Source organism: Tyto alba, unplaced genomic scaffold, assembly GCF_018691265.1.
Source record: "Tyto alba isolate M040663 unplaced genomic scaffold, T.alba_DEE_v4.0 Super-Scaffold_8, whole genome shotgun sequence".
NCBI lineage: Eukaryota > Metazoa > Chordata > Aves > Strigiformes > Tytonidae > Tyto > Tyto alba.
Genome location: NW_024881329.1, coordinates 13236384 through 13260977, shown reverse-complemented (window position 1 = coordinate 13260977; position 24594 = coordinate 13236384). Strand labels below are relative to the sequence as shown.

The window sequence follows — 24594 nt, the reverse complement described above, 5'->3', positions numbered from 1 at the left end:
CCTTCTGAAAAAATTCAGGTTAATACATCTGAGAAGAATTAAAATACATAAAAAATGAGTTAGAGGAAGAAACCCAAAAGCCGTTAAGCTAAAATAAAAGACCTAGGGGCAGCAGCTGGCAGCAAATTATATATGAGCTTGCAACATGAATGGGGAAAAGAATAAAATTATCTAGGCTACACACATGGATGTATCACAAGACATCAAAGAGACAGTATGACACAAGCCTGGACTTTCTGCAGAAGCAATGAAACATACGGTCACCATATTACATCACTATTTCAACTAGCCAAGTGTCTCCACTCAACATGCAGTACGTTAGTGACATCCATGAAGAATACTGGGGTTTGATTCTGAGTCTCTTGTGAACATATTTTTAAAAAAACAGCCAGTTAACCAACCAAAACCAAATACCCAGCAATATAAAAAAACTTCACCAGAAATAAGAAAGAGGAAAAGAGAAAAATCTGAAAGGATTACAAAGGCTGAGTATGTAAGGTTATTGACACAGGGCCTGAAAGGTGCAAAGACATAAACATCACAAAAGGTACAAGAAACGTTTAGGCTCATCTTATCAAATATTGTACAATTCAGATTTTTTTAAAAAAATGAAATGAACACAGAAAGAATATAAGCAGAATGTTAGTTCCCATTAGTAACACCTACTACACTAAGGAACAATTTCGAAAGAAATTAACTAAAACTCTTTTTCTACATTCATTAAAACTGGGCAAAACATACAAAAATACAGTGAAGCAGACAATCCTCTGATGGCAGAATGAGTTAATAGGTCTTTACCATCTCTAACTTCAATGACTCCATAAGAGACAATAAGCAGAGAGACAACGCCCTGCAAAATTAAATCACTGGGAATCAACTGGAGAATGAAAATTAAATCACAGTAAAGTATTTTCTTCTTTGTAAGCATTAGCATTAATCACATGCAAAAGTAAAATATTAGTTAATTTGATTCTCCGTGCCTTCCAGACTCTGGTCGAAATGAATCAATGCTGGAAGAGTGATTTCTCTGATAATTGGGGAAATGATAAGGAGGGAAGGGAAAAAAAAAAAAAAAAAACACACAAAAAAAACACCCAAAACCCTCAGTAGAAATAGCTGGTGAAAATGAAATTACCAAAACAGGACTAAAAGAAAACGACGTTAGGGGGCCTATTTTTTTTCTGAATTCCTAATAAGAACAACATATTTGAAATTCCACAGTGGTGGCTTTGAAACCGTATTATCCAAAGACAGCTAGAATTGGAAAGAATATCATCTTGGACAGTACAAGCTATAACTAATTTGTTACAGTGACTGTTATTACTAGTCTGCAAACCTCTGAAAAATGGCTTTACTACATGGCATGGTTAGTGCTCTGTAGCACTTCATGCTTGCTGCAGGGAGAAGCTGGTGCTAACCCAGAACCCCAGTTCCTCCTCACACCAACACAATGAAGAGCGAGTGCAATGAATTTGCATGGCACGATACATTTGGGAACCCCTTCTCCTTAATTGCTGCGAAACCGGTTACTTGGGTGCGCTAAGCCGCTTGCTTGGCTGTTCGCGTCAGGATCACGCCAGCGACCAGCACAACCAACGGCAGGATACCCGCACTGCATCAGCCGAGAGACGGAGGCGTGACGCTGGCATGGAACTCTGCTCTTTAGGCCATGAAAGGTCAAACCTGACAACTGACAGCCTAATGAAGTGGTTTGTAGCTCGGGGTGAGGCAGCACAAAGCCTTTCAAATTAGCAGTGAAATGATGGCATGAAGCAGTAAGGGACCAGTTCTCAGCTGAGCCAACAAGAATTCAGGTGTGGACTTCACTGGAAGTTAAGACTGGGCCAGTTTTAAAAAAGCTGGTAATTTAAGCTTATACACTAGAGAAATTGAGACAAGAGCAATGGGAATACAGAAAAAGCGGGCATGAACACAGTAAGAGGCAAGCACAGAAGCTGAGACAAACCCTGCTGCTGCAGAGCCAGCGTTTTTCCCAGACAGCAGCTAAAGTTCTTTAGTGCAGTGACTTTGCCAGCTCAATAAAGAAATAAGTCATCAACATCACAAAACTTAAAAGAAAACCAAAAACCAAAGGAACAGTACAGACAAAATAACTAGGGGTCTGGTTTATTTCTTCTGAAACATTTTAAAAATAGATACTTTCTTCCTACAGGGAGGAAATACTGTATTTAATTAGAAGCATAAATCATTACGCTTTTATAGTTAGTAATATCTTCTATAATGAAACTAGATTAGTTTCTCACTACATATGCTGTTTATTGTTCAAATTTTATGATAAATTCTAATAATGGAAGTGTTACAGAGCAGTTCAGTTTGGGGGGTTTTGTTTATATTCCACCAACTCTTAGATTATTTTTTGTTGTATATATATCAGGAGAAATCTCTCTGGCTTTCTACCTAATTTTTTTTGCAGAAAAATAAATACTATCTTAAATGACCCTCTGAATGTTATAGGGATAGATTTATCTTTAAAACTCCATAAAAGAGTTAAAACTTAGCCCCCTATCTGTGATCAAAGCTTGAATTTTAATCCTTTCATTTAAAGAAGGGCATGTTCTTTGCATACAAAAAGCACCTAAGAAGCAATTCTGCTGTGACAGGACCCATCCCGCAGCTGCTGGTTAGCTCTCTATCAACATGTAACCACAAATGTCACTAACTTAAGCAATTTTCTATAGTACTGCAATTATTTTCCTCTTTCTATTTTCCCCATCCTACAGCAACACAATCACGATGTAAACACAAAGAAAGTGCAGCAGACACATCACTGATTTCATTGCCATTTAAGACAACCCTAGCAGCTCTGTGCTGTGGACTGATGAGGAAAGCACATTAAGCACTTGCAACAGAACATCCAAGTAGACCTGTTTTGCAGCCTGATTAATAGAAACAACCTCTAAGGACTAATCACAAGTCGAGCCCTGTTTTGTAGATTAATAGAACAAAGGCACAAGAGAATAGGGAAGGTTACAGGACTGGAATATAAATAAGAAAAGGTGTACACTCTAGGTAGTTTGACTGCTAGTAATTATCAGCTAAAGGCACATCCTTACGGTGAGGTCTCACCATTCTGTGCTAAAGCAGCTCACTTCCAGATGGATGACCAGCCTCTGCATCTCTGAATATTTTATCTATATTTTAACTCCAAAATTTAAAACAAAAATCCTTCTCTGAAACAAAGCATACATTCATGTCACACTTTAAGTATCGCTTAAAATTTGTTGATATTAGATGATTATAAAGTTTGCAGGACCTATACTTTTCAGTTATACATATGTGGATTGGCAAATACAATACTGGCGTATAATGAATGACCATTACTCAAAACACTGCTGCCACTGCAATATGGTAGCAGATGCTAAGACCCAGCAGAGATCCCAGGCAGCCCAGCTGATCCTGTGAGGAGGTGTGCTGCTCCTACTGCGCCAGCCTGGACAGAGGATTTGGCTGGCCCTGAGCAGTATTCCATCACATGAAGAAAAGGTAGTCAGCCAGAGAAAAGTCATACAATTCAATCCCTTTAAAGTGAAATGTGAGATAACATACATTTTTTCATTACCTAGAGTTTTGCTGATGTTCAACAGCACTTAGAAGTTATGCATGAACGATGCGCAGTGTCTACGCAAATACCTTGTGGAAAAGGATGGAACTTTTTCATGCCTCTGAGGAAAACTACTTCTCTGCTTTTGAAAATTTTCCATTTGCCTGGCTATAATAAAATGAAGATAATGTCAACACAAAATTCTGTGTCTGTGCCTGCTTCAGATTTCAAGAACAATTGCAGGTACCACTCATAGCCAGTGCTTCATTAAACACATGCAATCTGCTGTTCAAAACTCTGAATGAACCAAAAAAGTCCTTCTAACTTCAGGAAGAATGGATGCCATCCTTTATGTGACGAAGTATCTCTTGTCTACAGAGAGATTAAACAGAATTTTCAGAGTTACTTATAATTGATTTATTTTCAAATTTTCTAAGCTTTCCCCAAAGCTCTACCTCTTCCAGTGCTACACACACAAGAACATAAGCAATGCAATTCTTGAACCTTATAAATCTAGGAGTTTATAATTAGGCAATGGAAGACATTCTTCCTTAAAAGGCTACTTTCTGGGTTTCTCAACAAATACAAAACCTGTGTTATAGTCACAAACAGAAGAGGGAGACAAAACTTACTAAGAACTGAAAAAACAAGTACAGCTACCCATAACCCTGGAAATCACAGTGTGCTGAGGTATTTCCATATTAAAAATGGTAACACTTTAGTACTACAGCTTTCAGATTGTCCTTCTCCTCCATTTTCCTGTGATGCAGGACATGGAAGTGTCCCAAGCAGCCCAGATGGAACACCAAGAGAGGTGTTAAAGAGAACACCTTTCTTGAAGTTTCTTTTTATTTCATTCCCAGTTTTGGAAACAAGATGCATTAAAATCTGTGCCAGGAAAAGGAGACTGAAAGATTCATCATTCCTTCTTACATAAGCTTTTGTAGATAAAGTTCGAAGCAATACAGAATCCGCAAGTATATTCCCAGAGTACAAACCAGTAAACTTTACTCAAGAGAGCAATACAGATAGCAGCTGCAAATACCAGCTTCTGTCAGTAAGATACACCAATTCACATATGTAAGAAATAAACTGGCTTTCTGAAGAACCAGACCACACATCTTTCTCGTCAGTCCTACCCATCCAGCAAATGCTGCTGAAGCATCAAAATGGAAGACAAGAGCTCTCCAGAAGCAGAGGACAGACAGGCTGGCAGATCTGCAGACACCATACTCAAGTACTCACATTACTTGTGAAATAAATACGATGACACACTTGTCAGATGATTTCAAATCATCACGAGCTGATTTTCTAGGAAGCATTATTTTTATCAAAGTAGCCACAGGCACTGGGTTTCCAAGCATGACACGCGTGTCAGTATGTAAGGCAAACAGCTAAGCCCATATATTAAAGGATACTGTGTTTAACATTTATCTAAAACACTAACAAAGAACAGAGAATGGAGTTACTAGGTCATAACTCCCATTACTTTCTCCCAGGTACACTGTGAATGCCAGCTGTAAAATGATGTCCTTGTCTGTGCAAAATGAACTGAGGTAGCAAGGCATTGCAGCTTGTGAGGCCTTCTGTACTTACTCAAGGATGTATGCAACTCAACCACATCCATGAAGGCACAATGATAAGCTGCTGACACCTTCCTGCTTGTAAACTACTGTTTAAGCCTTCTCTTTGCATGCACAAACAGCTCTCAGCCATATTAGTATTTTGATATTTAACTACTAGAGTCAGAAATGTCAGCAACACATACTTCAGATGCACACAAACCATAATATAGATTAACACCTAAACATTTTAGAGATGGTTATAAATACCCAGTGGTCTCATTGATTTTCAATAGAATCCATGAGTGTTGACCACTTCTGAAATAAGGTGTCAGATCTATTCTACTGAATGGATTCTCATGAAAATCTGATGAATGTAGCTGTCACTCTTGACCTTTGTGTCTATGCTTAGATTCACGATCAGTGTGCTCTTACTTGAAGTGCTTATGCAATTTTTGCTTTATTTCATAGCCTATGTGAATTACTTTAAGCATTTTACACACGTCAAAGTAAAGGTAGCATTCTGATCAATAAGTATTAGAGAAATATGACCCAAAATCTTCCTGAAGACAGTCATGAGAAATCTTAGTTTTCACTGGGAGCTAACAAAATCTAGTCACTTGCTAGTTGACTTACTTTTGTATTAAAACCAAAGAGTTTTTCAAACATAATTTCTCTTCCATTTCTATTGCATTTTATCTCCAGTTCTACCTGAAGCAATGTAAAAACTTCCAATTTTTTTCCTGTTTGTCCTGAATAGATGAACTATGAAGCAAACCACCTGTAGACTACACCCGTTTCACACTCCTGACGATACATAGGACAAGATCCACCTTCTCCCCTGTCACCCTCCCCACCCCCATCTCGTTATTTTACCACATCTTGTAAAGACACTGGAAAGTATCCCTATTTTTCCAAGCACAATTTAACTCATCAAATCAAAGCTGCTAACATGTGTATCTGTATGTAACTGATAATTATATATTTAATTAAAAGTTATTATGAATCTCACTGAGTCAGTGAAACTACCCATGTCCCAAACTTGGCACATCGAGGTACCTTTCATTCTGATGTCATCTAGTCAAAGCTCAGGCCTCTCTCTTACTTCTCCACTCCTACTATGAACGCAGTTGTCCTCAAGTGAAGTAATTTTTCAGTTAACTTGAACAGCATGTTATTTTCAGTTTGGTCTTTCTTGCCTTCTTCACAAGGCCACCACAAAGAAATATGACGCATATATAGGTAGAAGATGATGGGAAAATAGCAGTTGTGAGGAAGCCGCACGGAATAATTTATTCAAGCAAGCTTCAACACACAACACAGACTCCAACCCTGTAAGGAACAATGAACTCTCTCCTTCCCTCCTCCTTCGCCAGCTCCCATTCTTTAAGGGGGCTCAGCCCTTCTCCCAAGATGAAGTCTGTAGCAGCTAAATTGAAAATTTCAAGACTTTTGTGGTATCCTCATTAATCCTTATTCTTTCTAACTCCTCACTGGGTGCAAATGCTTTCGGCCTGCACACAAATGCCACACTGACCACTGTGTTATTCCAGTGTTCAGCGAAAGGAAAGCAAGCTACTTCTTCCTGAACAGCTGACAAGTGATTAAAACCAAAACAAAGCAAAACTACAAACACAAGCACAACTTACCAGTTTTGTATGCACAACTTGTATATCAAAATGACCTCCAAACCACACTTCAACCTATGAACAGGAGGCCACCATAAATACTTAGCCCCTCAACAGCACAGCTCATGCTCATTCCATCTCTTTGCTTTTTTATACAGCATGTACTGAACTCCAGGAAAATGCATCAGGAATTAGAGACACAGAGCAGATTCCCACAATCATCTGTTTGTACTGCTCTGAAGGAGTTCAAATCCCTGTTTCCACACTAGGAAAAAATCAAGAGTTAGAAGAGCCACTATTTTATGTCTGTTTTAACTGGCCAGACTTTCACCCAAAGACAGACACAGTTTGTGTGCCACAGTAGTAATAAATACTCCATAGTTCTTATTCCTGCTGAAGTCAAGCCTGAAGGAAAGTTTAAGGCTTCATGATGTGCCCCAGTGCCAGGATGCAGAGCTTTCCAACTAAGAAGCTAGGACAAGTTAGCATCATAGTATTAAAAATGACAGACGATATAATATATTTCAACTTACACACATTCCACTATGTATTTAATTAAAGAAAAAAAAAGGTTTTAAAAGTAAACAGAACAATTTTTTACTTAGAAGTGAATCTGATATCAAGAAAACTGAAGAAAAAAACAGTGACTTTCCCAACAAGGCAAAAAATGTAAACAAACGGCTGCAATTCTAGACCAGGGGGAATACATTCTTCGATCCTAAAATGAAAGACCTGAAGGATAAATGCCAAGAAAAATGAAACAGAAAACTGCACCTTTAAACACAACCATGCTACAGTGGTAGTGTGTTTGTTTAACACACAGACAGAAGACTTCAGTCTTTGCCAATCTGTTTCTCAGTTGCTGACTTCTACCAAATAAATGCCAGAATTCCTGAAAAACTGGTACAACACCAACAGTCTTGTCCAGTCTCCCCCTGCTTTCCTCACTACTAAATAGCAGTGAAGAACTTTACTGCTGAGTAGTCCAATTTCTATTCCTCCCCTTTTTAGGTGCAAGCTAATTGCCCACTAAGACTATGAAAATAAAAGAAATTAGATCCATTCTAACCCATCAGTATATCTGAATCCCATCATGTGAGTTGCCAATTGGTTTTCCAGTCCTCGCGCTCAATATCTGATGTTAATTTGCTTGCTATTTCAAGAACTTGAAGACTGTCAGCAAAATCCATGATGCATTACAAAACTTATAATTGAAAAGAAAAAAACCCAACATCTGACACTTTTCTGACAGGATAAACACAAAATCTGAAAACACTGATCAGAACAAGGGAGAGGTACTAACTTAGAGCTACTTGTATTAAAATATGATTGCAAGTGAAGCAGGGAAAGAAACAGAGTTATAGAAATAATTTCAAACTGATGCAAAACCATTCAATGAAAACCCGAAGATTTATGCAGCGGTAAAAAGAAAAAAATTGCACAAAACATTATTTTTGAAGGAGATGGCTGAACCTGTCTACACTTTCTTAAGGCTGCATTATCTATGCCAATTAAAATTTTGCTTCTGAAAAAGAGTTAAGGCACTTCCTCTAGAGTTACTAAAAAAAGCAAATGAAAGCCTTGGCTTCGCAGAGGTGAGCGATAGTGAGCCGTTTGTTCTTGACCTCTGGATCACCCTACAGATCAAATTCTTGGACATAGGAAAAACCCACTAGTATTCATTAAAAGCAACTGGGAGGCCAGCTTTGTGCTTCTGTTCTTGAGACCTGAACAAGCTACAACTTGACAAATGTGCAGGATACTGCTGAACAATGCTGCTGTTCCTGTCAGAAGGGAAGAGCTTTATTCCCAGCTTTATTCAGGATGAATTGATTTTCATCACAATGATGCAAATTGCAGATTTCAGTCATTATTTAAATAATCAATTTTAATCTTTTACATTTGTGCTTTTCACAGTTATTTCCATAAAGTTGATTCCGTTAACCATTAGAAAGCACTGATTTATATCAAATTAGCTTTTATATTAAACATTTTCTTCCCTTAAAAATATTCATCTATCCGTAGTTATCTAAACAAATATATATGCTGAAAGTCTTGGGTCTTCAGTTTTGCTTTTCATTCTGCTAGATACAGGTGGAATTTGCCCATGTATTTTTACAGCTAAAAATAATGTCAATGATTGCTCTATTAGATTATTTTATACTTATGGCTTGTGACATTTTTTGTGGAACTTTTATGGAGAACACAATTTTAAAATCTATAAATAAGCCTGTTGCCTCATTATTCACAAAATGAACTACTACAAATTTCTAGATATACAAAATGAAGTTTATCAGAAAACCTTTTCAAATATTTTTGTCTTTCAAAAAAACCCCAAAAAGCTACCTGTAGAGCTGAACAGCAGCACAAAAACAAAACAAAGAATATTCCCCCTGAACAAGTGCTTGTGTCAAAAAGCAGTTTAAAGAAATTCTGGCTCAAGTTAACAAGAGTTCTCTGGTGGCCTGAATGCTTTTAAAGCTTCATTAGAAAACAGACATTGCTAGAATATTTATATTCAAACATCTATAGCATACTATAGTAAATTCAGTCCTTGGCATGGATGAACAATTTCAAATATAATTCAAAATACCACATGTGTTTTAAAATAACAACATTTGAATTTAAATAAAACTTACACATATTAACTTATACATATTCAGCGCCCGAAGCTGCAGTAAAAACAGACTGTCTCTCCTTACCCTTTTACATATACATCAGTATGAGTTTTGCTTATGTATACTTCACAGAGGAAGTTTTAAGATTTAAAAATTCATATATTGGTTTTTGTTTTGTTGTTTTTTTTGTTTTGTTTTGTTTGTTTGTTTTTTCCCTGATCAATAAGTAGTCTCAATCTCAAAATTTCAAAGCAGAAAACATCTCCATTGGAATCTTCAGGAATTTTGACTGCATAAAGTATGAACTATCAGTCATTTTCCCACCAAACAAGCCAGGTTCATAAGGCAAACTCAGAAGGAAGAGAAAAGAGGGAAGTGTTTTTGTGGACTGTTACCTACAGACCAAATGGAAAATCTTCAGCCATTTTGCTCCTTCAAGGTACATCAAAGAATCTCCTCTTTAAGATGTGTAAATGTCAGTTACATTCTCCACCTCTGAAAATGAGAAGAGCTCTGAGCACAATTCATGTCCCACCCTCGCTCTTTTTTCTTTTAGGGGCTGATACTGTTTTCAACTCCCCTCCAGCTAATGCCATTTAATACTCTCAGAACCATCAGTCTAAATTCAAATTTTCTGCTCCTTAGAGGCTGTTGATATGCACCACCGCACATTCCAATTGCAAATACACATGAATGCTCCTGTGTATTTTAAGTTATTTTCTACATACAAATTCTACTAAATTGTAAGTTAGGAGGCACTACTTGAATTCTCTTAGGTCTTTAGAAAGCTTTCAGATGTACCATGAGTAATAACATGTAATGAATATGGACTGATATTTCTTTTCTGTAGTTACACTGAGTTGGCAATTTAAATTTTCTAAATAGATAGATGACTTATAGCCAGTTTTTCCCAGTCTTCTGGCAATTACTACTTAGGAACCCCTGACAGGCTGAAACCTCCAGAATCACAGCTGTTATTCTTGGTTTGATCCCTCTTTTTAAATTAAAACCAGTAGCTTTATCAGCAAATGAGAATTTTTTTCCCTCTGGAAATACTTACAAAAATGCACATAAATTGAACATGCCAACTTATTTCATTTTAGGGTTGGAGCATCTTCTGGGTTAATGACCAGTGTTCTACTTCTGTGACAGAACTAATTGGGGTAAGGAGGCCATAAACACATAAAAAAACCCCACAAATTCTCCTCCTTTGGGGTAATCTGAAGATTTATAGTAGTAAAGTGAGATGTGATTGGAGGGGAAGGAGAAAAATATTAAAAGTGCTAATAGGCTTGCCTGATCATTCTGTCTCACTTTCCAGGCATAGAACAGATCTGGAACAGATTTTTCCAGTATCTGATGTGACTTTTCCTTCCTCTCAGACCAATTAAAATGCAAGAAACCAGCTGAATTTTCACATTTTCCAGGAACTGTCATTATTAAAAAAAAAAAAAAAAAAAAAAGAAAAAAGTGAGAGAGAAAGAAAAGACACAGTATCTCTATCCCCTAAGCACAGACGAGCTGATCTAAGAAGTTGTATTCAAAATGACAGCCTCAAGTCTACATCAACAGTTGCTCAAAACATGCTTTGACAACAGTTTTTCACAGCTGAACACCAATGAAGTATCCTTCAAGAGAGAAGTCTGTATTTGGTTGGACTTCAGTGTGCCTTTCTAGCAAGCTAGCTTTATTTCCTATCGATCACTAATTGGAAAAATCCAGTTATCAATGGATCATATAGAGAAATAAAGATTTGTCTTCCACAACTAGGCCAGAATACATACGACATTCACTTGTTACGGTTAAAACAACTCAGTTCCCTGATGTAGCATCTCTTAATATCTGAAAACAAAAATTCCAAATCCATGCGTATACCTGCAAAATGAAAGAACTTCTAAATGCAGCTGGAGACAAAAGGATAACAGATTGCCATTATGGGTTCATGAGGCAAAAGAGGGGAAAAAAGATCACTACATTTTGCCAGTGGATATAAATGTAAATGTAAAGGCATAACAGACAGTTCTCCACTTCAGAATATGGAGCTCTCTCTTCCCCAGAATTGGATTGTACATTCTCCACATCTCTCCAGCAGCTCTGTTGCAAGGAGAGTTCAGGTAAACCTGCCCCAAATAATTCTGAAAGATGCCTACACTTTGTAATCATTGGATGCCTGCAGAATACAAGACCTCTGAGTCTGAGACATACATATGAAAGAAGTTGAACACAATCTTAATCTTAGCAGCTCACCTTCTAGCTCACACAGCCTGCAGCAAGTCTCAAATCCATCTCACCCTACCCAACACCTTATGTACCCCACCTTCTTCTATGTGTTATATGCTCCTATTACTAAAAAAATTACTTTGAAATGTCTTTAAGAGATGATTCCTATCCTGAATTAAGATCATCTTTCACAATTAGCTGATACTGAAGGATGTAGTGTTGTTGATTTTGTTCTAGCTAAGCAATGTCATGCTGGTTTAAACTACTAGCTAAAGGTTACGACTTAAAATAAATTAGTAGCTTAAGTCAAGAATGTGAGATACAGAGCTAGATCATAGTTTTCCAGCCAGCACTAATGTACACAATATGGCAAAAAAAAAGCACAGTCAGAAGTATCAACATGTGTGGTGGTATATGAATCACCAAGGCCCGTGGGACAAGTAAACGGTCAATAGAGATGAGATGAGATAAAGGGGAAAATTTCTAATATCTGTATAGGTTTGCCCCATTCTTTGGCTCAACCCCTACCAGTCCCCCTTCCTCTCCTACTTTCACCTTTAAAGCAAGCCTGACATCAAAAACATAAGTTAAAAGCTTATAGTAAACCCTTCTTATAGGTGAGCATAAATTAGCATCTAAGTACTTCAGCTGACAGTTGAGAACACCAGGTAGCATAATGATTATCACCATCACTGAAGTTCAGGTTTCTGGTAGAACCTGAAAGGACTGTGGCTGTTGTTAGCATGAGAATTTAAAACAAATGCTACCCAAGACTCCACCCAAAGATATCAAGCATCACAATTAAACAGCATGTAGAAAAAACAAGGAAGAGTCTCCTTCGTACAAAACTGGACAGCAATTTTTCATGTCTATGCTTGGCACAGGGGTGGAATGAGATCAAAACTGGTTTGAAATTTCGTTATCACAATTTTACAAGCAAAAGAAAACAATGCCTAGAACTGATCAGAAATAAGGCTTAAAGTACCTGCTGCCTTGTACCTTGTGATGTGCAGGTGTTAAATGCTACCACACTAATCTATTAGCACAGCAGACATAAATACCTACACAGCATAACATATAATGGAGCTTCCCTAATACATACTAAGATGCCACTGCAGTCAGTCCACAGGCACAGAGTGGATACTGAGTCCACAATTTTTTAAGTGCATTCAGCAGGCAGAATAGAAATAATTATAATTCTTTTTGTCTTATTTCACACACATGGCTAAACATAGCCCATTTATCCACCAAAAAAATGTGGCATTTGTTTTAGAGTGGTTTACAGATAAGTTCAATACTGTTCTGCGGAGCAACGCAACAAAGCAGCTTCATGCATTTTCAACAGGAATGATTCCTGCTGTGGTTCAAGTAATAAACAGCAAAGAAAGTTTAAAATGAGACTTACCATGGGGCACCATATATTCGGAATCCTTTAACTGTTACCTCTGAATCTTGTAAGTAAATACTATTTGTCAGGAGTGACTGAACATTGTCAAAGTCCTCTGGTTTCAATTTGGACACAGAGGGAAAGCGGTAGTAATCTTGTTTAACAAGGTCTGCCATGAATTCCTTATCAAATGTCAGTTCATGATTCCCAGCAATCACTATTTTATATTCATATGGTAGGTTTCCTGAAATAACAAAAAAGAGGACTTAATTAGCACATTTTCCTCCCACACCAGCATTGTCGGCACAATAAGTAGACAGCTAACAGTGACAGAATATAAAACTCAAGATCTGTGTGAATCTCCATGTTGAGCAGAAGTTATTAAATGCTGCTTCTCTTCCACTGAGTGAAACCGTGTTAAAATGTAAAGTAACATCACACAAAGCAATGTCATAATAAGAAGCGTGTACTGCAGAGTTAAACAAAGCAAGTTGGTAGGCACCAAACCAGCTCCAAAGGTGTCATAAACAACCACTGCTCCTTTCCTTTCAGCTGATGACATACTGGTTTAGTGTAGTCTAAAATGTGACCCCGAGTCCTACTCACTTAATTGATGGGACTGGGCCAGTGTCAGCAGTCCTAAGCCCCAGTCCACAGGAGTGACCTGCAGTGAGGTACATCAGGTGTCTGAGTAGATCAGAGACTGCAATATGCCTCAAGTCTTTTGTGAGGGGACTAGGCATGGGGTACTGAATTAGGCTGCTGGTGTTGCTGGGTTTTAAATTATGCCATCATTTGGATTAATCTGTGTTCAAGCAGCATTTATTCCAGACCTAGCCTGTTCTCCAAAGCTTCAATTCACTTGCAATGGACTTTCACTTTATTATTCAGTTTATGGTAGTATCTCATTTCTGTAAGAAGTACACATGTAGAAGAAACCATGAAACTCAGGCAAAAAGAAAATGTAGTTAATCTATTTACCGTGAAGGTCAAAGATAAAGAATACAGGCTTGATCACCCCAATTCAGGGCAACTATTCCCATTGTTTGGAAGGAGGCATGTATCAGACCCATGGAGACAGATTTTTGGATTTCAGAGACAGATTTTCAAGGACTTGGTACCAACAATCAGTGCCAGATCTTCCAAACAAACATACTGGGTGCTGAGCTCCCTTAAAAATATGGCCCTATCCTGTGGTGCCTTCACAGAAGGTAGGTTCTTTTACAAAGGCTGTCCCACTGTGACTTGCCAAAAATCACATATAAGTTTGCATCAAAGCTAACTTTTACTGCCTTCACCATAAGCATCGTTTCCTATCCTAGTCTTATACCAAATCATTCATTTTTGTGTTTATTCCTAATAATCATTTAGAAAAGGTTGGTTTTGTTGTTTTGGGGTTTTTTTCCATAAAGGCAGCAAAATGTATGTGGAAATCTATGGGTCCATCTTCCAGTTCTGGTACTCCCAACATCTGCCCCAAGGAACACAAAATTGGATGCTAGATATGTCTTATGACTACAGTTCTCCGAAGTAGATGTGACTTTGCTATTTTAAAATTCATCTTTCAACTTTCAAAACTGTTTGTGTTTCCGTTTTTTTTTTTTTTTTGGTTGGTTGGTTTTGTTTATTTGCTTTGTTGTTGTTTTGTTTTGTTTTGTTTTTTGTGTGTGTGTGTGTGTGTGGTTTTTTTTTTTAAGTAAGTTTCAAAGTAAAGCTGTAACTGTTTACACCAAGATTAACTTTCCCCTAAGTAATACTTACAGGGAACCAGTCAAAACTTTCTGCTTTTCAGTATTTACAGCACAGAAACAGGAATTACACAAGATACATATATAAGCATAATCTTTGCAAAATTAGTTAATTCTGGATAGAAAACCAAAAACCTAAAAATCCCCTGAAAAAAATGAGCAGACATCTTCATAGACACCTCACATCTGAACATAATGCAGATCATACATATTCATAACTCTCTGCGGTGCATTAGATTAAAAGCTGGGGGAGATGCAATAAATGCTCCTCTGTGGTTTATGCCTCACTCCTTTCCTTCTTCCTTCCCCTTCCCTATCTCTACTACATGCTGCTCTGCAATTCATTTTTATTTAAAAACTTGATGTGGCAGGTACCTACAATTCCTGCTTTCTGTGACTCCTGGGCACGAGGTAAAATTGCTATTTTCTCCTCTCTCAGGAAACATAAAAAGATACCACTGGCATGAAATTTGATACACTTGTCATAACTATCAATCCCCAAAAACAAGCTGGATGTGGTAAAATTCTCAGAGAAGTATGATGGAGAAGTTAAATTCAGGTTTCTGCCAAGTTATCAACATTCGCCAGTTTTAGCAGAGAAAACTTCTTATCTTACTGGATAAATATCCATGTTTTACACTTTCTCCCATTTATTGAGAGACTTGAAAATCGGCATTTTGTGGATATTATGTCCAATTAAGTCTGGAACATTTTTCCTTGAAGTCAATGTTTTTTTATCTTGATACCTTGAAAAAAAGGGCTTGCTTTGAAGACACACAGGGCATGAAAAGACAAATCAATGGTGGCATGAGTGATTATTAAAAAAAATATAAATGTAATATTATACATGTTACATAATCAGTTGAAATTAGTAAGGAAAACCAAACCGTATTTACTGCAGTTCGTGTCAAGACAGCCACTGATTTTACCAAGAGTAAGGAGGGGCTCTGCTTGTTCTGTTCTTGAGAGCCAGAAGGCATGGGGGAGCCAGGGAGGCCCTGGGAGAGAACAGCCTCTCCCCACTGCTGCCAGGGACATGGCCCCACCACTGAAACCTAAGGACCAACACCAGGACTGAGGAATGAGGCAAAATAGGCCCCTGAGGAGAAACTCCACAGGGACCAAAAGTGGCCAACATCCACCCATACGGTCTAGCTCAGCAGTACAGCACACCCGCAGGGTAACCAGCCCTGGCTCCACCTTGATGGAACGGCTGCAGGCCCAGGTCCCCCATCCAGCAACGTGATGAGATGTGCTTTGCTCCGTATGCGTGCACACTTTAATATCTAACACAGGATGGACGCCAAGGTCTGACCAGGCTCCATTTTGCCTTCCTTTTCCAGAGCTGTCTCAGAAGCGAGCGATGAGCAACACCCCTTGTCAAAATGCAAACACATCAAAAGCCAGGCCCAAGCAAAGGGGAGCAGCGAGAGGAAGTCTCATCAACTTCTTTCTTCCTCCCAGAGGAAACACTATACAGCACTAATCGCAGTAATAAATTACCTGCAATCAGATTAACTATTTATTCATCACATTCAGGTTTTCCCACCCTGAGAAGCCCTGTGGCAATGCACAACATTCATTCTTTCTGCTACGATTTCTGAAATACTTTGGCGTGTTTTCTTTTGGCAGTCCTGCCCTTTGTCTATAGTCTGCTGACCTTCTGTGTTTAATATGGAAGCATAAATAAAAATCTCATACTCCATGGTATTTTAGTTTCATCTTGACCAGATTAATCTCTGCAGATGTACATCCATGCTGTCTGTACAGAGACACTGTAAGACACTGTAGCACAATACACAGGTTGAAAGGTATTTCCTTATTTTCCTTTACTACATTTTTTTTTGTTTGTTTTGGTTTTATTAGTCTAATTTCCTAACTATAAAATTTTCCATCATGCATCAGTAGTATTATTAATTTTAATTTATACTGTGAATCTGGAAAACAGATATAAGGATAGCATTCCAAACTAGGAAAAGAGCTTAATGTGTTTGCTGGGATGAGAACTTCAGAAAACCCAAGTATCAACTCCCAGGGTAATAACTGAGTTTAATTTAAAAAATACTTAAATGTTTAACAGGTGAGATCAAAATCCTAAAATTACAGCTATTAAAAATTATTAGGGCACCAAGTTTGTGAAGTAGTCACTTATACTGGAATATTTGAAATCTTGTATATTTATGTGTATATACACGCACAGAGGGTGCATATGTATCTTCAATACGTATTTGTATTATCTTGGCTAAGATGTTTTTCAACATCTGCCCTCAACAGTAGAGAAGCAGGGCATGATCATTAAGAAAATATTGGAATTAGACAAGTTGTTCTCTTCTGGAAGACAAAAGGTCAGTATCACTCTTTCTCAAATAAAAGCAAAGATACCTAACTGTGAATAACTTGTAAAAACTAAATTGTGTATAGGAAATACATTAATCTGGGAGTCTCAGAAGATTTCTGTGACTTCTCATTTAACAAGCCAACCCTCAAGCTACAGTCTTTGTTCCCCAAGCAATCATCCTCACGCCTGCGCCACCATGCCTCTTTGCCAACACAGGGATTTGGTGGCCACAGAGCAAAGTAGATCAGCAAACTGATCCAGCTGAAAACTGATGTAGCAAAAAATGAATGAGGCGCTGTATACGATGGTAAGGCAGGACTTTTGCTGGCTGCAACTACTTACATGACTTTAAAGTGTTAGCTGAACAACAGCCTGACTTTTAATATACCTATTACAGGGGATGAGGGGGGAAGTTCGGAGGGGTGAGGGCTGGTTGGCTTTTTTTAATCTATGTAAGTAGCTGTTCCAGTGTTTTTTAAGTTCACCTTAAGTATTTGATCCTAGGAATCCTTAATCTGTTGAACAACCGTTCCTGTTTTAATGGCATGCTTCATATGAGTACAATTTAGTCACACAACCCAAGTTCTGTAGAGCTGCCAGACATGAAAAAGAGTCTGACTGGCAATGAATGTTAACTGCTGAGTCCCTATAAAAATAGAAAATCATATTATTTTTTGACTACTTTACCTACAAAACCCACAGGGAAGTAGAAGAATAAGAAATAGTGTGATACTAGCTGTCTGTATAGTGGTAGAAACCTGTATTTACATACAAATGTTATTCAAGTGCTTTTGATGTGAAGCTTTGAACATGCATACGCATGCATTAACTATTCAAACCACAGAACACTTCCATGAAATGTGAAGAGTTTTCATGCCCATTTCATAGCCTCATAGACCCTTTTGCCATATGTTGAGAGATGGGCTGAGAAACCTTGAATTACAAATCATAGTCCCTTCAAAAAGAGGGAAAATCTGTACAAGTGAGATGCCTGTGCAAGTCAATCATCTCCAACTTATGGTATGTTATATATGCTTCAAAAAATGCAAATCTGGTCATGGAGCATTCACCTATAATGAACCACATACAAGTCCAGAGATAAACACTGAAGGAGCAGATTCTGTGTCATCCCTATGGACTCGCAGTCCTGACAGCAGCAGAGGTTGCTACCAGTTGCCTGGCTCCAGCTCCTGAAGCTTCCCATCAATGGGCAGCAGGTAAGGGCAACCAGCAGAACCTGCTACTGGTCAGCAGCTCTGTAGCTCTTCATAGAGTTTTCTCACGGAAAGGCCACTGCATCTCAGAGCCATGGTTACTCTCTCCCCAGCATCTACGGCACAATTGTCAACACACACAGGGCCCTTTCAGCTTTTAAAAGAAAGAATATCTCAAAAGCTCTGATTTCTCCTTTGGCAGCAACGATTGAGTTAGACTGTGTAAGTACAGTTATATAGACTCGAGCTGTCAAATGATAAGTTAGACTTCTCTCACCAACAATCAACTGCAGGTATAGAGATCTAAAACTGGGTAGGAAAACCAAACATCTCTTATAGGATGGGACTGACCAACTGACTGAAAATATTCTGGCTGCTTTAATCAAACAGCCTTTACAAGAAGTCCTCAATGAATAGCTAAAACTGATGTCAACCAACATCCTGGCTGAAAACATAACCTGTTAATTTCTATGCATTTTACCTCTCTGTGTCTGTAGAAATCTATGGAATTAAAAACTTAAAACCAAAAAATCAAGCAAATAAAAGACATGAACATGCACAAAACCAGAACGTGCTTCTAAAGAAGTACAAAGAACTGAAGTACAAGATCTCTCACAGTCTTCTTGATGAAAAGTATCCCATCAGCTTTTTAAACTATCCTCAGTTCAGGTGCCTATTTTTCCCCCACACACTCCAAAATAAAATTTTGGGGAAGGAAAAAATAAAGGGAAAACACACATGGGCAACACAGCAAGAGGAGTAGATGAATGCAAGTTTAACTGTTTTGCCTTTATGCAAAGAAAACATTAGACCACAGCACAGGGAGAAGCAAAAGCTGAGACCCCTGAATTCCTGTGATAAATCTAAAGCTTGTACATTAAAGCTCCCTTTTGTTGAAAATGCTGTTAGACACAACAAAACAGAAATGTTAGGTAAGTGCAAGCTCTGCCTCTGACCTTTCACTCTGTAACCGTCAGGCTTCATTAATTTTCACAAGGCCTGACAGCTCTAGCGTTAATACTCACACTTGCGGATCGAGCCACACAGCAGGTTCAGACTGCTACCTTCTCCTCTGAAACTCATGCATTAGGATTTCTTCCATGCTGGCAATGGAAAACCAAGTCTAAGAAACATTAAACACAAAAAACTACGTTACAATAATGCCAAGGTTGAGTCATAAACCCATGAAAGCAAGGAAGTATTGAGTGACTCTTGCTTCAGCACCTGTAACTCAGCTATGTGGTGCCAAGGTATTGCAGCAAACGTGGCCCTCTCCGAGCGACTGCAGGTACAGGTGCTACTTAACCGATATGGGCACTTAGGAGAATTCTGATACTGCATAATCAGTGGTACCTAACACCAAGTGTTTCCACTCATTCTCTCTCCCATAGGTAAATGTAGTGAATTTTGCACAACACCGGGCCATAACATCACCAAGCGCAGTATGAGCCCTGCAACAGAACCGCACACACTGCAGAACCTAGTTAACATGGGGTCTGATTTAACAGCGTTCCGCATTGGTAACAATTCCTTGCTTTTATGTATTTATGTCTCAACCATAACATTATTCTAATGTAACTGTTTGTGATTAATATCCTTCTCCTCTCTTAAAACAAAAAATGTAGCACAAAGTAAGCAACAATCTTTTGTTTCACTTCAGTGTTCCATGGCTTCCTTAGCATTATTCCGATATAACTTGTGTAAGGTTTTGGTCTCAAAATTGTTTTGAATTTCACTGAGCTACTGTTATTGAAACATCTTTTCTTGAATCATGGAAAGCTTCACTAAAGCTTTATCAATTAATACATGACATTTATTTGTTTTGAAACAGACAGAATCTGAAGTTTTTGTTTAGTCTAACCTCAAAAACAAAAAAGCCTCCAGATTTTGCAGCTCACAGCACTGCCAACTTTAGGTGTAAAAAGTCCCCCAAATTGACTTTAAAATTATGAAAGCTGAAACAGAAGCAGCACAGATTGCTTGCTAGTCCCTGGAAAGGCTTTCTTTTCAGACTTTTAATTATGTAATCTAAAAGATAAAGCTTTCAAGAGGGAATAAAGAGAAAGAAAAAAAATCACCTAACTTAAAAATCAAAAAAGTTGACAGCTATGAACTGTCCCTTTAAATTTAGCAAATTCTGAAAACACCACCCTCCCTGGAAATCTCAATACCTTTATTTTTCCCTTTTGTTTTTAAAAATGCTTCTTGCAGAAATGGTAGTCCTGCTATTCCTCTCTTTTCCATAGCAAAGCAACACCTAAAGGACTACCATGACTGCACTGGTGCTATGTGCACACTTTCAAAGAGATCCTTTAAGTGAAATAAGTGTTCACCTGGGAAAATATATAAGGTTTACAGGCAAGAACATCTTTTGTTTGGCAGAGTTTAAGTGTGTTCCTCTAAACAGAATTACCCCATATTTACACTTATAATGAGATTTGCATCTAACCTCCCCCCGCAGTTTAAGGTCTACAGGGCATGCGTACTACAAATACACAGAAATATGCTATATTTTGTCCAACAGAATTTTACATTTTCTCTTGTGATCAAGATCTTAATGTACTGGAGCTGACAAGTTTTAGATCAATTCCAGCTTGGTGTGGTTTCAAATGGCTCAGATCTTGAATTCTGAATACCAAGGCTGAGAACAGGAACATAAACTCTGCCTTCACAGTGCCAGTGGGCCTAAGTAGAAATGTTCTCCTTGAACTTGATTAAGACTAAATTGAAAAGGAACATTTTTGGTTGCTATTACATTAGGCTAAAATATAGAAATGAACCCTAATACTATCTAAATCTAATAAGAAAAAGCCATCTCTATTTCAAAATTTTCAAAGCATTCTCTATAAATGCATCACAGATCAATTTACATGGTACTTTTGCCAATAAGCAAAACGAAATCACAGGTTCCAATTGGCTTAACTCATATTGGAAAGTGCGAAAGCAAATGCTAGAAAATGCAATTACTGCAAACAAACTCCATTTTCCCCACTCAGGAGGGAATTTCAGGGAACATTTCATTGCCCTCAAATAATATTTCTAAAGGCATCAATACACAATTCTATTTTCTTTTTGGAGTCCCCACACTATGTAACCTAATCCTCTATAAAGAAACTCACCAGATTTTGAAATAATACATTGGATGTTGATATTACCTTGTGAGCGCACATATTGTATCAATTTAAATGATTTTTCTCCATGAATCTTAAGAATATAAAAACCAACAGTCATTATCTGACACAAACAGATCTGGACCTACTTCCTCTAACATACCCTTTGTCTCTGTAATTTATAATTCCAATTAAGTCCTTTTTTTTTTCTAAAATAAATTAATAAAAGCCATCAAAAAAGAGGTCATCTTGAGAAACAATTATACAGAAAGTAATTAAGCTAATCATAATTATCACAGACAATGTCTTGGTATTTTCATGTACATGTATTTTCACACTGCAACAGGCCAGTGAATGCTGAGGACAAGATTTTCCAGATAATGTGAAAATATTTATTTAAAAGAAACAAGTCTGGATATCAATTCTTCACTACTTACTGAATGAAAACTTATTTAAGAAAATGAGACCTATGAAAACACGATACAGGTCTGGATTCTGCCCCAAATTTTTTTGCCTTATTAGCAGGGACCTTTATGTGAGCAGCAGAATTTCCTTTTCTTTCCATGGGACTGAAAAACACACCTTCATCAGGATACTTCCAATATCTACCTACTTATCTTAAGATAAAACAAATAAATAAATCAATCAGGAAACACATATAATCACCAAAAACATTGTCCTGTTTCTCTCCTGTCTGAACTTGTTCCCATTATTTGTTGTCTCATTTTAAATGAAAGCCTTTGATGCTTACAAACGCACAAAGCAGTAAGCACACGCCTCCCTCTATCTCGCAGCCTGGGAAAACCTAGTCAGTATTTCTGAAAAAATCCCTCCAAATGCCGCCTCCTTTTCTATATCCCAGGAAGGTAGTCAGAGCAGTTCTTATGAGAAGACAAATCTCAAATACGTAAGACAAGAAAGTTTTGATAACTATTTTAATTTTTTCTATAATACAGCATATTTTACATAACTTCTAAATTTTTATACGTGGAACTGAAATTCTCCCTTTCAAAACTCTGATTTTTTTTTTTTTTTAAAGTACATTGTTAGTAAACTACAAAACATACTGGGGCTCAGACTTAACTGACTACCAGTATTAACGCAAGGAGAAATTCCTGTAATGATAAGGGAAAAAATAACAAGCAGGGACAGCACAAATAATCACAAGAAAATTAAAATGAAAGGAAAAAGAAGAAATAATATAAAATATTTTTTAACTATCCCGAAGGTTTTGAAAGCATGGACTGCTGTCTAAAATTGAGTCAACAGCTTTTGAATAACTTAGAGAATATAACATTCTCCAGTGTGCTAGAACAATTAGCTGCTTTTGAAATTTTACCCTGTGATCACGTTTTGTGCTTTTACTTGTAAACATTTAAGTATAAGAAGCACGTTTGATAATTAAAGATGTTTTAAAACATACTTTTGGATGGCAATGCTGACATTTGTTGGGAATTGTTTCTTCCTTTTCTAAGTTGGAAGAGGAGAAATCTAAAACCTGAACTAAATTCCACTTTTGAAGCAGCCTGACATCCACTTGACAGCATGGTGTATTGTATTTCAGAACTACCTTCATGGTCCTCTCCTGACATTTTTACAGAGGATAAAGACCAAAGAGAAAGTACACAGAAAAAGCAAACAGAAATTACAGACAACTAAAAATATTCAGGCAGATCTTTATGAACTTCCAGTATTTTCTGAATCCCACGTTAAAATTTATTATTCTAAATCAACCTAAACATTCCATTATAGTCTTTCAGGATGAACTTGGATACAAGGAATCTCGTGAGCCCTGTAAGGAAATTCCTTTTAATAATCCAGCACACAGAGCGGCTTCTTAGCTACTAAAGGAGACGACAAAATCACTCTAGCTGTATCATGTTATTACAAAGAACTGAATTCCTCTTATGCAGATTTTTTTTTTCCCCTAGCCATCTAGAATTGCCTGAGCAGAATGGCACATAGCCTCACATACCTTCCTTGTAAGTTTAAGCACATACAGTAACCCCAAACACTAAAAGAGAGAAAAGGAAACTTTAAGCCCAATAAATGTCTAGAATGATAACTATGGATATTGGTGCCAGTGATTTCTGAGTTCTAAATCCCACCCCCACTACTATTTCTTGCTACCTCCTCTCTTCTCCTGGCTTTGCAGAATTGCAATTACCAAATTATTTGTTACAGCATCCCAGGACACTACAACACAGTTCAGACTGAAGTTTTTTAAAAATCCAGGGCACCACTCTTTGAATTTCAGTGGACAAACCTATGTGCTGAAATACCTCCTAACCGTCCTTCCACAGAAGGCAGGACAAAACAGATGATGAAAAATATGTAATGTAAATTCCATTCTGCAATACAGAGTTTGAATACTTTATGTGTGATAGAACTCAGGCGAAACTCTTATCTTTCCTATCCTTGTTACTACAAGTACATAGGCCCTCTGCTGCAACCACCTCTACTCCTTAATAAGAACAATAGTAAGAACCTAACGTAGTAAGGTAGTGAAGTGTTTTTAAATCAAGTTAAATGGATATACGAGATATACGGTACTCGTATCTGTGGATTTGAATTTACAGTAACATTTTCACAAGGTGCTGTAAAATCTGTATGACGCAGCATCTGTACTTTCCTTTTTTGTACAGAAGTACACCAAGGATTCTGGTTCACAAATAAATATTTATCTATAATTAAATTCTATCATTAACTGTTGGAACATGCAGCATTAGCAATTTTTCATCTAGTCTGCTTTCTGCAGAGTAGGGTCTCTCTTGACTTACCCATTTTAGCCATTATTTCTAGACTTAAAAAAAATAAAAAACCAACAAAACAAAACAAAACAAAAAACCTGCCATGAAAAGGCATGCTGTGCAGACCTTAAATTTTGCTGAATAAAATGACAACTATAGTTAATCAGAGCTGGTCATTAAGACATAGCACAAGACAACAGCTATTTTAGTCACTTACACAAAGGTAACAATTTATTTCTTATTTATATTCCTTTCTGCTAAGGTTTTGCCCTTTCACCTCAAAGGCAAGCGTCATTGTTTTTACAGCTGGCTTCACGGAAGCATTTGTTTATGAACGGCTATATTGCTTCCACTATAACTGTACACACATCCTCTCCTGTAACTTGCTCAAATGCCAGGACCCACGTATAACCCACATATATAGCCAGAGCTGTCAGTCACCAGAGCAGCGGCTCTT

General features: G+C 37.6%; 1 protein-coding gene across 4 annotated transcripts in view; it reads right to left on the bottom strand.

The window, feature by feature from the left end:
- MPPED2 (metallophosphoesterase domain containing 2) overlaps positions 1-24594 on the bottom strand; it is a 112229-nt gene that overhangs the window by 34047 nt on the left and 53588 nt on the right. For all 4 annotated transcript variants that reach the window (XM_033007015.2, XM_042785648.1, XM_042785649.1 and 1 more), the window contains one exon: positions 12996-13221. In XM_033007015.2, coding sequence (XP_032862906.1) covers positions 12996-13221 — 226 coding nt within the window. The remainder of the gene's footprint in view (positions 1-12995; positions 13222-24594) is intronic.